Raw genomic sequence first — 12,926 nt, forward strand, 5'->3', positions numbered from 1 at the left:
TCTACTCACCTAAGCAAAATTTAGTGCAACTGAAATAAACTTCTGAAACTTCTTTCCTTGAAAATTTAATTGATCCCAAGAGTCCTGCCATTAAATTGAGAAAATATTTCTAGTTCTTTTGTTGCTATTGTAATTTCCAGTGCAGTGAGAAAGGATTGCAGGTTTATTTCATTCTAACTCATGAAAAAGAAGATTTGGACTGGGGAGAAATAAAGTCACAAGTATTGCCTTCCACTTATGCCTGTGAGTGGAGCAAGGGATCTGGTTTTGGCATTTCATCTCATGTGAATTATTAAACCTTTCAATGATATTAGAAATTATAGTATTGTACTGGGGTCCCCCCAATTCTTGTGTTTAGCTGCTTTATTTAACTCATTTTTAATACACAAGTGATTTTTTAGTGCAACAGAGTAAGCTCTTTGAGAATAATGTTCACATTTATACATCTCTGTATCTCATCAATAGAGTAAGTTACTATTATGGTTGCTTAAGTTGCTCTTAACAGAATAGAGGGTGAACTAATGCAGTAGAAAAACCTAGACTGTAGACTGTAACATATATTCAAACATTAATGCCCCTGTTAACAGTGTGGCTTCCAGCAAGTTACTAATGACTTTTAACAAAGTCTTAATAAAGACACTTACTATGACCAACCTAGATAGCATATTCAAAAGCAGAGACATTACTTTGCCAACAAAGATCCATCTAGTCAAGGCTATGGTTTTCCCAGTGGTCATGTATGGATGCGAGAGTTGGACTGTGAAGAAAGCTGAGCGCCAAGGAATTGATGCGTTTGAACTGTGGTGTTGGAGAAGACTCTTGAGAGTCCCTTGGACTGCAAGGAGATCCAACCAGCCCATTCTAAAGGAGATCAGCCCTGGGTGTTCTTTGGAAGGAATGATGCTAAAGCTGAAACTCCAGTACTTTGGCCACCTCATGCGACGAGTTGACTCATTGGAAAAGACTCTGATGCTGGGAGGGATTGGGGGCAGGAGGAAAAGGGGATGACAGAGAATGAGATGGCTGGATGGCATCACCGACTCGATGGATGTGAGTTTGAGTGAACTCCAGGAGTTGGTGATGGACAGGGAGGCCTGGCTTGCTGCAATTCATGGAACCACAAAGAGTCGGACACGACTGAGCGACTGAACTGAACTGAACTGAATGCCCCTGATGGTTTGAGCAAGCTCTGGGAGATGGTGAAGGACAGGGAAGCCTGCGTGCTTCAGCCCACGGGATCGCAGAGTCGGACACGACTGAGCGACTGAACAACTAATCTCTGCCGTCTGATGGAGTTGAACTGCCTCCCCTGATGGCTGAGATGAAGCTGGCATGTGTGACAGTGTCTGGCACACTGATCTACAGTCGCTTCTACAGTCAGTCTTCATCAGGGAGATACCAATTCAAATCTGTATATACTGCCCTTCGTTAGCAACATATTTTAAGCATCAGTCTGATGCTTATGCCACTATAAATTCTCACTAAGCTTATAATCAGTTTCCAGGAAACCCTAAGAGGTCTCTGACCAGAGTAAGTCTACACAAGTGGCCTCGAGTCCTTAGCTTTCAGTGTTCTGCCCTTTGCTGGCCCCATGAGGAGAGTGGGCGGGGACCGCAGGCAGGTGGCCCCGCCCACTCGGTTTCCAGCCGTCGTGTGGGCCCACAGCTGACTCCGACGATTAAAATCTGAGCGAGCTCTCTCCTCCGAGCGCAGAGCCCAGGTGCGCAGCTTCTCATCCAAAGGCACTCTGAGGATGAGCTTTGTTTGGCTTCTCGGTGGTTTTAAAATGGGAGACACCTGACAAACATGCAGTTTTCCAACTTTCCTGGAAGCCCGGGCTGAAAGCAGTCGCTGCTCTAAGCGGCTCCTTCTCCAGGTCTGGGCACAGCCTCGCTTCGGCCTTGGCATTCCATCTCGTCTGCTTTGCTCATTTCCATCATTTCTATCAACTGCTTGTTACATGCGAGGGGCCCCACGTGACCCTGGGATTATGTATGCGATGCAGCCTGCCCTGCCTGGAGGAGGACCCCCGGACCAAGCGTTTATCCAGAGCTTGACCCAAATCCAGCTCCAGGCTTTGACGATCTCTTGATCCTCAGTTGTAACTACAAAATTTTTGTCAGTTATATTTCCTCAACGTTAATCTGCTTTTTTTTTTTTTTCAATCTGTTTATTTTTCAGCTGTGCTGGGTCTTCCTTGTTGCACACGGGCTTTCTCTAGTTGCAAGGGGTGGGGGCTTCGCTTCGTTGTCCTGTATCTGGGACCCACTGCGGTGGCTTCCCCAGAGCACCGGCTCCTGGGCGCGTGAGCTCAGTCATTGCGGTGCACAGGCTTAGTTGCTCCAAGGAATATGAAACCTTCCTAGATCAGGGATCCAACCAGTGTCCCTTCCATTGCAAGGTGGATTCTTAAGGGAAAGCCAACATGTATCTGCTTTTTAAAAAATGTCTTTGAATTCATACATTATATCAATTTCTGGAATGTAAGGGCTTTGGACACACCCTTGATAAGCAGAGGTTTCTATTTCCTGCATCTCAACTAGAGTTAATGATTGAACTTGATTTCCCAAGGGCACACATCTCCATGGAATACTTGCAAACTGGATATAGGTGAAATAGCCTTCTGAGTTCATTTTGAATATGCCTCCAGCCTGAGTGCCCCCTGACACTCCTCCTAATTGCCAAAAAGCAGCCACACATGATTGCCTTCATGGAAACCGACTTTCCACCACCTCCATTCTTTGCTCCATCAAAATTGTCCTCTTCCCTGTCTTCCTCCAGACGGCTGGTATCAGCCAGCTGTCATACCAGAAAAAATCGTTTATTCCCAAATGGTTCCAGAAACCTGCCCAGATATAAATGGGTTCCAGATTGCCCATGGAACAGAGCACCTTCTGTCCCTACTTCCCAGGTGGCTGAGTTTGATGACTGTGGAGACTCCCTACAACTGGGAGGCGGAAGAGTTTCCCTCACAGTATTCAAGCCAGAGGACAAAGCTGGGGGTAACTTTGCTGATGACCCAGTCCTCTTTCCAGCACTCCCTTTACTTCAGCTCTCTTCTGTGCAATGTAAATACACTTTCTCTAGGAATTTTGTGGTCAAACATCTCTGATAGTTCATTCTTCTCAAGTGTCTCCTGCAAACCCAGTGACTACGGGACCAAGGCAGGTAAATGAGTAAGATGGAATTGTGCTAAAGGAGCAGAAACTCCTCTGTTCTCACCCAGATTGAGATTGCAGGTCCAGTGGTGCCCTATATGATTTTTCAAGTGAAGTAGGAAATCCATTTTATTAAGGTAAAATCTCCTTCATTTTAGAATCTGGCAACACTTAGCATTTCCACGCACTCTAGTGGAACCATAATCCTTCAGGTTGCAGTTTCTTGCTGAACAAAAAATATGCAATCCCCTCCTGAGCATCATAATTCTAATGAGAATTTTCCTGATGGATGTAACTGAATAACACAAACACACCAGAACTTCCCCATTCGGAGCAGCTGTCTTTCAGAAGCCAGTGTTCTGTATCATGAGTTCCACAGGCCTAGGTTCTTGCCTCCCTGCCCCATCGTCACCACTGACCCCAGCACATCTCTTGCATCTCAGCGTCACAGCTCTGAGCAGAGCAGGCTGTGGTAGGTAAACAGGGATTGTTCACTGAATTAAAATAAGTTCGCCATCCATCACCAAAAGCAGTGTTGGAGCATGTTTTAAAGATGCTTTGGGGGACAGATTAAAAGCCACTTGTACGGCAAAAACCATTACAATATTGTAATTAGCCTCCAATTAAAATAAATTTTAAAAAGCCACTTGTTACAATGAGAGTAATTATTTTCATTCTCATCTTACATTTTCTAAAAATGCTATTGTAAGACAACCTGCTTTCTGTAATTACATGTCAAAATATCATAACATCGGGCTCCAAATGACTTCTGGCCATTTCCTAATTATATTTTTAATGATACTACAAAGTAGAGCATTGGGGTAGCCTCATTGTCAGGAAAATCTGCCCTGAACTCAGAAGGTAATTCTGAGAAAAGACTTGTAGAACTCCAGAAAGCACCACTGAGATGGTACATAATTATGGAGGCAACTGTTTTATTAAGATCGACATTTATTCATCAAACATTAAATGTTTGCTCTACACAGTGCCTAGCAGACTAGCTGCTACAGGGAATGCAGTAAAGATTTCATAGAAAGTGAAAGTGAAGTTGCTCAGTCGTGTCCGACTCTTCGAGACCCTGTGGACTGTAGCCTACCAGGCTCCTCCATCCATGGGATTTTCCAGGCAAGAATACTGGAGTGGGGTGCCATTGCCTTCTCCAGGAGATCTTCCCCACCCAGGGATCGAACCCAGGTCTCCTACATTGTAGACAGACCGTCTGAGCCACCAGGGAAGTCTCGAGATTTCATAGGTGTTAATGTATTTGTTACTATTATTCATTAATAGTGTTATACAAGCTTAAATGTTTTGTCTCTTTAACATGCACATATATGCTCTGTGCCAGGAATTATTCTAAGCACTTTATAAATAGTAACTTATTTGATTCTCTAAACAACATTACAGTGTAGATAATATGATAATCCCCAGTACATATTGAGTTGGCCAAAAAGTTTGAGTTTTTTTTGTAAGGTGTTTCAAAAAATGCAAATGAACTTTTTGGCCAGTCCAATACATATCCTCATCAATAAACATGAGAAAAATGAGTGGCAGACAGTTAAGTGACTTGCTCAATATCACACCATTAATAAGTGGCAGGGCCTGATAGCCCACATAAGTCTGACTCTAAAATCAATGCTTATAACCACTGTCAATTGGTTACTGCTGCATAACAAATCGTCCTCCAATTTAGTGGCTTACAACATCAACTGCTTATAATTGTTCATGAGTCATTTGGTTAGCACGCAGTTCTGTTGATCTGGACTAGTCTCAGCTCATCTGAGCTGGACTCACTTAAGTTTCCATGGTCAGCTTGGGGCTGCCTGGTCCAGGATGTCCTTGCCTATGTGACTCAGCTCACCTTCACGTGGATTCTCATGCTCCATGGCTATAGCAGGAGTCTGAGAAAGAGAAGGAACATTTGCACGTGGCTTTTCAATCCATTGCTTACATTAAGTTTGCTACGCTTTCATCTGACCGAAGCAAATCACATGCTCAATTCCACTGTCATGTGGGATGACACACTCAAGGGCCAGAACACAGGAAGGCACAGATATTGGGACTTTAATACAATTAACCTACCACAATCATGGTTCAAAACCATGCTGTTTTTACCCTGCCTTCCACAGTTTCAAATGTGATATTTCAAAGTCCAAATGAGTTGTGGAAATGGCATCAAATGTAACTTTGTGGGTTTCAGAAGGTAACAAAAAAACTGTAAGAGGTGTGGAAAATGAAAATATGTCTATTATTTTAGGCTGATCCTGGGGAAGCACCATCAGAAGCTCCGAGTGAAGCCAGGCCAACTCCAGCAGAAAACGGTGTGAATCACACGACGTCCCTGACACCCAAACCACCCTCCCAGGCTCTGCACAGCCAACCAGCTCCAGGTAAACATTCCGAGGAAAGAGCTGCACTACATAACCAGCAGCCTCTAGTTTGTCCACACTAAAAGCGGGCAGCATGACTGAGTTAGCCTCATCAGGCGAGGGAGACACACGGGCTTAGGAGGCAGTCCAGAAATGTTTGCTGAGGGATGAATAACAGAAGGAAGGAAGGGAGGGACGAAAGAAAGAAGGACTCGTAAGTCCTTTCTATGAGACTCGTAAGTGCTCATCTAGCTCTGCTGGTAGCTTGTGAAACCAAAACAAAATATCACCCAGATTCCCCATGTCTTTATTTAGTGATGGATGTTGGTCCATCTGCTGGCAGGGTGTGTGAGGGGTTCTTCAAACACCTTATAATTTATGCTTTAGAAGCACATTCTTAGTTCTGCTTCACTAAATTAAGTCTCTACCAAGAATTCCTTCCCATCTTTCTCCAGCTCTCTTTTCACAAATTTTAAGTGCCAACCACGTGCTGAGCGTGCTCAGCCCTTCACATGGATTATCTCATTTCACTCTCAGAGCAGGCCTCTGAGGGCTGATTCCACCATCGTCCCCACAGTACAGATGAATAAATTGCAGGTTTAAATTGCAGAAATAAGTTACTTCTTGAAGGCCACGTTGCTAATGTAGAGTGAAGGCAAAACTGACACCATTCTCCATGATCCTAAAATTCTTCCCTTTAGCTCCTTGCTCCTACTGAGGCCACTTAAGAAAGGAGATTGTTGAGATTCATAATATTAAGGAGTGACTTAAGTGTAAACAAGACGTGATATTTTCAAATGGAGATTTTATGTACCAAACACAAACACTATGTGTTTCTAGAATATGAATAAGTCATTTAAATAGCAAATAATCTTGTGCTTTTGAGAGTAAGAGAAAACTTAGTATTTTAGCACCTGATTTTTTTAACTGGGTGTTTTAGAATCATTTGACTTACAGAATCATTTTTAAAATAACACAGAATACATTACAAAAATGGATCCCTCTTCTCTGGTGTTAACATCGGTCAGAGTCAGACCAGGAAATTAGCACTGGCATAATGCCTTGAATTAAACCATAGACTTTGAACTTCGCCTGCCTTCCACTACTGTCTTTATTGTTCCAGGTTCCAACTCAGGACCCCACACTATATTAATTGTCATGTGTCCTTAGCCTCTTTGAATCTGCAACAGTCCCTCAGTCTGTTCATTTTTCCATGCCCTGTACACTTTTAGAGTACTGGTCCATTATTCTGTAGACGACCCCTCAATTTGGATTGGCCCACTGTTTTCTCACGGTTAGATTGGAGGTGTGCGTTTGTGACAGGAATGTCACAGAAGTGATGCTGTTCTCAGAGCATCATGTCAGGAACACCTGATGTTGCTGTACCTCATGTTGGGTCACTTGATTAAGGTGCCACCTGCCTGATTCCTCCACTTAGAGTTGTACTTTTCCCCTTTATAGTTAATAAATATCTTGGGGGAGAGACTTTAAGACCATGAGACTATCCTGTTTCTCCTTAAACTTTTGACCAGTGACTTTGGCACCCAGTAGGTCTTGCCTGCAACTTTGTTCCTGCCCGCTGACCACTTTGTAAAAGACCACTTGTCACTCCTGATTTTGCCAGAAGGTGGCAGTAGCATTGTCAAAACCGAATTTGTTGACAGAGTTTTGATTCAAAGTGGAGAGATGTCCTTTCTCTCTATAAATGGAGCATATAGGTTCACATTTAACTTGTTTGACCCAAAATTACAAAATGAAGACATTTCTTAGAATGTTTTTTAGGATAACTGTCTTCAGGAATTTGCAATCTGTAATAAAGAAACTTAGAGACCAGAGCCAAACGTTGTTTTACAGGAAGAAGATAATTTTAAAAGTTATAGGAGGCTATTTATTTTGTCTTTTTATTTTAGGTTCTGTAAAGGCACCTGCCAAAACAGAAGATCTTATTCAGAGTGTTTTAACAGGTAAATACCATCTTCCCCTCTAAGGATTTAGGCACCTGAATATTACACAGTGTAAGTATTTACAGGGGAGGAAATTTTATCTTTGAAATATAACATGATTGGTATTTCTTTTCTAAAACCATCTACAGATATATCCTGGTTCAACTCATGTTACATAATGTAATCACAGAGACGTAACCATACTTGGCAGATAGGACCTTATTGAGATAAAAAATAACATATTTTCGTATATTTTGGAATCAAGGAAGAGTTTCATGTTGGGAATGTGACCCAATGAACAGGAATGCAGTCTTCCTGAAGTACCCACAGTAAAGCATGTTTTAGAAGTGCAGAATATGGACGATTTTTGACCATAGAATACACAGTGTTTAAGAATGATGATACCGTTTGGAACTACTTTATAGTCAGTAAGTCTCTTAAACTAGTAGGACTAAAATTGGTATGAGCTTTCTTTAATGAAGTGAGCAGTGTGTAGCAGAATGTAGCATGCTGGCCCGATATACAACAGAAATGTACACCAAAAGCGGAACTACGGGTCAGAAGCCCAAACCGTAAACAACCCAAATATCCATAACCAAGAGCATGGAGAAATAAATTGTGGTTTAGTGACAGAATAAAATAGGATTCATCTGTAGCTGTAAACTACAATTACACAGAACTACATGGATAAAATTTATAAGCATAGTGCTGGAGAAGGGAGGACAGGCACAAAAGGGCACATTCTTTATGATCCCAGCTACATAAAGTTCAAAAACAGGCAAAAGTGATTTGTGTCCTTAGAAACAAGGGTTTGGATTCTACATGGAGGGTGCGTGCAAGGGCAGGAGTCACAAAGAGGCCTCTGGGGTCTGATAATATCCTGATTTGGGTCTAAGTGGTGGCTATAGAAGCCTGTTCACTTTGTGAAAATTGAAAGGAATGTGTATTTATGATTTCACCAAAATAACACATAAAATATGCATCAAAAATTATTTTAGTGATGTATGAAAAGAAAACATGTGTTTATAGACGTCCTTCCATGAGAAACAATAAAATGTTCGCACATGAAACAAGAGAAAAAACTAAATCAGAGCATGACTGCAATATTATTTAAAAATACACAAATGCATAGATGAAAAGTGGGTATTTGTATTGATATATTAGCAGTGATTATATCAGGGTGGTTTGCTTATGAGTGCTATGTATTTCCTTATATAAATGGACATTTTCTTTATGTTCAAGGACATATTCAAAAAGTAGCCTTTTATCCACAGATTTTTTAAAAAATAGTACTTGCAGTGGGATTGTTTTTAATCATAAGTTAGAACACCTGGAACCTTGTCCCTAAACTTGCCATAGCTGACACATTGCACATCATTTTTTAAAGAAGTGGGGTTGAATATATCACCAAAACAGCAGTGATTCCTTAGGATTATAAATTTTAACATAATAAGTCATTATGTAACCATAATGAGTCCACTCGGGCCTGAGGGAAACCGTTAAACAAATGGACCTGTTTCTCTCCCTGGCCTCCTTCTCAAAAGGAATTGAATGTCAGGAGAATAGATCCATTATTAAAAGGGAAGCATATTTCAATTCCTTAAAGACCTTAGCATTTAAGAACATAAATTATTACTCTGATATCAATGTTTATCCACTAGACATTCCATTTCCTATTTAGGTCTGTTGTTATTCATGGCATATATTATATCTGAATCTCTTGACATTGCTAAATATTTATAATAACTTATTTTTGTTCCCAGAAGTGGAAAGTTCACATGCAAGGATTGGAAACATGTGAACCATGACTTAATCTAGGTCTAAATAAATGATAATTCATTGAATTTAAGGCACCATCCATTTTCAGGTATCCTGTTACTCATGGAGTGCCAAAAAGGAAAAGCACCAACAAACTGTGACTATCCATTGACTGTATGATACATCTTAGTTTTAGAAATATTAACGTATTCTTAAGTGCATATTCTAAAATTGATTAAATAAGTCCATAAAATGCAGACTGTTTTAAGATTGAGCTCTGTCACATTAAGTGTTTTCTTAGCATTAAATAAAATACTATGTAGCCATGTAAGCTACCACTAACCTCATGGTGCATTTGGGCAAATCACAGTAAGGACCTTCCTTCATCTTACTGATTTATACTGGAGCAATGTTGTGAAAAACATACAAACCTACCATGTCCATCCTGTGAATAGTGCCCCTGAGAAATGGTGTTCAAGAACCTGTGCAAACATTTGTTAAGCGAGAAACTGTTAAAAAACCGCATTAATTCTTTCATTTCATCATCACCATAACAACCTTAAGAAATAGACATTGTGTGATCCTTAAAGTGAATCCTTTTGGTGCCCACCCAAGTTGCTTCTACCGTCTGGTGCACCCAGTTCCCAGCTGTAGTGAACGATGGTTGCTAACAGCTCAGAACTTCCTCTGCTTTTGAAAACTGTCTTCATGGAAGGCACACTGATTGGGAAGAGGGATTTCTCATCTGAGAAATGTCTAGGGGCTGTGTCAGGTACTGGATTATGCAGCATGTCTCATTACGTCTCTTTGAGCTGCTTGTTACACAGTTGTGTCTCTGACAATGCCCTGACGCATTTGATGTTCTAGGCATCAAAGATTCGTATCAAAGCAGGTGTAGTGCTATTTGCAAACATTAGCAAACCACACGGAGAAGGCAGTGGCAACCCCACTCCAGTACTCTTGCCTGGCAAATCCCATGGATGGTGGAGCCTGGAAGGCTGCAGTCCATGGCGTCGCTAGGAGTCGGACACGACTGAGTGACGTCACTTTCACTTTTCACTTTCATGCATTGGAGAAGGAAATGGCAACCCACTCCAGTGTTCTTACCTGGAGAACCCCAGGGACGAGGGAGCCTGATGGGCTGCCGCCTCTGGGGTCGCACAGAGTCAGACAAGACTGAAGCAACTTAGCAGCAGCAGCAGCAAACCATAGGGAGAGATGAAGATTGTGTGGGAGGCCTTTCATTAAAGAAAGAAAATTGCCCCCAGCTGAAAGGAAGCGCCCTCTCCAGGGAGCTTATGCCTGTCCCACTGACATTGCCCAGTGTGTTGCTTCAAGGTGAAACTGACCCTGTAGTACAGTTCACAGCTGCAGAGCGCCCCCTGGGGTCAGGCAGAAGCAGACCCCGGCCGAGACCGCATCAGCTGCTGCTGCTTCCGTACCTGCTGCCCTCACTCCCCTCCTGAGGGCCCCGCGGTAGATCACACAGAGCCTTGGGCTGTTTCTGGGGAACTCTAACCTTTAAACAACTTACCAGTAAAGAAACTGAGTCTGAGAAATTTGGTAACATAGTCACAAAGTTAGCAAGCAATAGCCAGCACCCGGGAGCACCGTCCGACCTCCAAGCCCTGCCCTCCAGCCGGTGGGCCAGGGTCAGACAGATAACTGCTCAGCAGCCGCGGCTCTGCCCACCCAGCCCTCCCAACCTTCTCAGCTCTCATATCCATTTGTTGCAGAAGTAGAAGCGCAGACGATTGAAGAGCTAAAGCAGCAGAAGTCGTTTGTGAAACTTCAAAAGAAGCACTACAAGGAAATGAAAGACCTGGTTAAGAGACACCACAAGAAAACCACCGACCTCATCAAAGAGCACACTACAAAATACAATGAAATCCAGAACGACTACTTGAGAAGGAGAGCAGCTCTGGAAAAGACAGCCAAAAAGGACAATAAGAAAAAGTAAGTTGAATGGGTATTTTTTCTGTGTTCTATAGTATAAAGAAAGAAAGTCATTTGCGTGGATTTTCAATGTTTTTTTTTAATGGACAAACTACAATTTATCTAAATGATTTTCTATTGTTGAACATAAAGGTTGTTTTTTATTATTTGCTATTGCAAGAAATGTAGTGATAAATATGTATGGATAAATCTTTCACATATTCTTAATTATTTTCTTAAAATTCTAGAAATGAGATCCCTAGATCAATTTAAAGACTTTTATGTTTCAGTTTGTAGCTATCAGCAAGATATGAAAGTGCAAACCGATCGAGGAAAAATTGATGCTTTTAGTATCTTAATCTGCACTTCTTTGTTAAGTTGAATTTTTGGCATATTTATTGTCAATTTATATTTCTTCCTTTGCAAATTGTCATATTGTGGTCTTTACTTGATTTTTTGAATTGAAATATAGTTGATGATTTTCAGTGTTTTGTACCACGTTTTGGATCTATACCACTGCAAGAAGGAAAGCCACCCAACCCCCTCCTCTCTCTACAGCTCTGGTGTCCCCTCAGTTTACTTTTGCTTGTGAATTTCTTTATTTGACCAGATTTTGAGACTAGATACACAGGAAGTACTACCCTTGAGTTCTAGCCTGTAGGCCCAAGACCAGCTGGTTGACTAGCCATATTGCAGCTGATATGCAATGCAGGAGACACAAGTTCGATCCCTGGGTCGGCAAGACCCCCTGGAGGAGAGCATGACAACCCATTTCAGTATTCTTGCTGGGAAAATCCCATGGACAGAGGAACCTGATGGGTTACATATGGTCCATGGGGTTGCTAAGATTTGAACATGACTGAAGCAAGTGAGCATGCAACTTGCAACCTGGGGGATATGACATTTTGCTGTGGTCTAGAACCTCACTGAAGAGGCAACTGGTCTTATTGAAAAGAGAATCTCTACTGCCCTTTGCTGCCCTATCTGAAACCCACAAACCTCTGTCCAGATAATGCCTTTTCAGGGCCTAAGCCCCACAGTTCCAGGTACTCAGATATTCTGGGGAGAAGCATCTCTCGCATATTCATTCAACCAATGGGGGCATAGCAATGAACATGACCTATTCAGTTATCACCCCAGTGTGCCTAAGATGGTAGTGTGGGAAAATATGAGAGCATAAAAACTGAGTCAGGAAGGCTGTACCATTCCTTCCTTTTACTTCCTAGCTCCGTATTCCAATCCCGATGCCAAGTTAGAGAGAGGTAAGAGGCCTTTTCCAGATGCAACTTGTGACATACGTTTTAACATGTGCTTAACTTTAAAACAATCAAGATCTAGTACATGGGTCTTTAAAATCTGCAAAATCATCATTTTTTTAGGCCTGGAGCAGCCTTAGAAGCCATCTAGGTGAACTGCTGTCAATTCTTCAAGGAGGAATCTGAAAACTAAAGGCTTAACATTTACCCACAGTTACAAACAGTTCAGGCAAAGCTTGGCCTAAAACTTCTCCTGAATGTTTATATTAGTGCTATATATTTAGTCATTTGTTTATTCTTATATTTATTTACTTATAAGTCATATCATGCAAACTTTCAATAGAATACTGAAGTAACTTATCATAGAAGACATAAAAAAACAAATCCTATAAAAGTAGGAAAACAACCCAAAAAGTACACACATACACATGCACACAGTCTGTCTACCAGCTGCCAGACCTGCTTCCTAGTGCATGAGTCATTAGCCACAAACAGTGACACACTGTAATT

General features: G+C 41.7%; 1 protein-coding gene across 1 annotated transcript in view; it reads left to right on the forward strand.

Moving 5' to 3' along the window:
• PLCB1 (phospholipase C beta 1) overlaps positions 1 to 12,926 on the forward strand; it is an 854,020-nt gene that overhangs the window by 712,704 nt on the left and 128,390 nt on the right. The window contains exons 24-26 of the mRNA XM_052650392.1: positions 5,413 to 5,545; positions 7,435 to 7,488; positions 10,962 to 11,181. Of these exons, the coding sequence (XP_052506352.1) occupies positions 5,413 to 5,545; positions 7,435 to 7,488; positions 10,962 to 11,181 (407 nt within the window). The remainder of the gene's footprint in view (positions 1 to 5,412; positions 5,546 to 7,434; positions 7,489 to 10,961; positions 11,182 to 12,926) is intronic.

The sequence above is a fragment of the Budorcas taxicolor genome, chromosome 13, assembly GCF_023091745.1.
Source record: "Budorcas taxicolor isolate Tak-1 chromosome 13, Takin1.1, whole genome shotgun sequence".
NCBI classification, from domain to species: Eukaryota; Metazoa; Chordata; class Mammalia; order Artiodactyla; family Bovidae; genus Budorcas; species Budorcas taxicolor.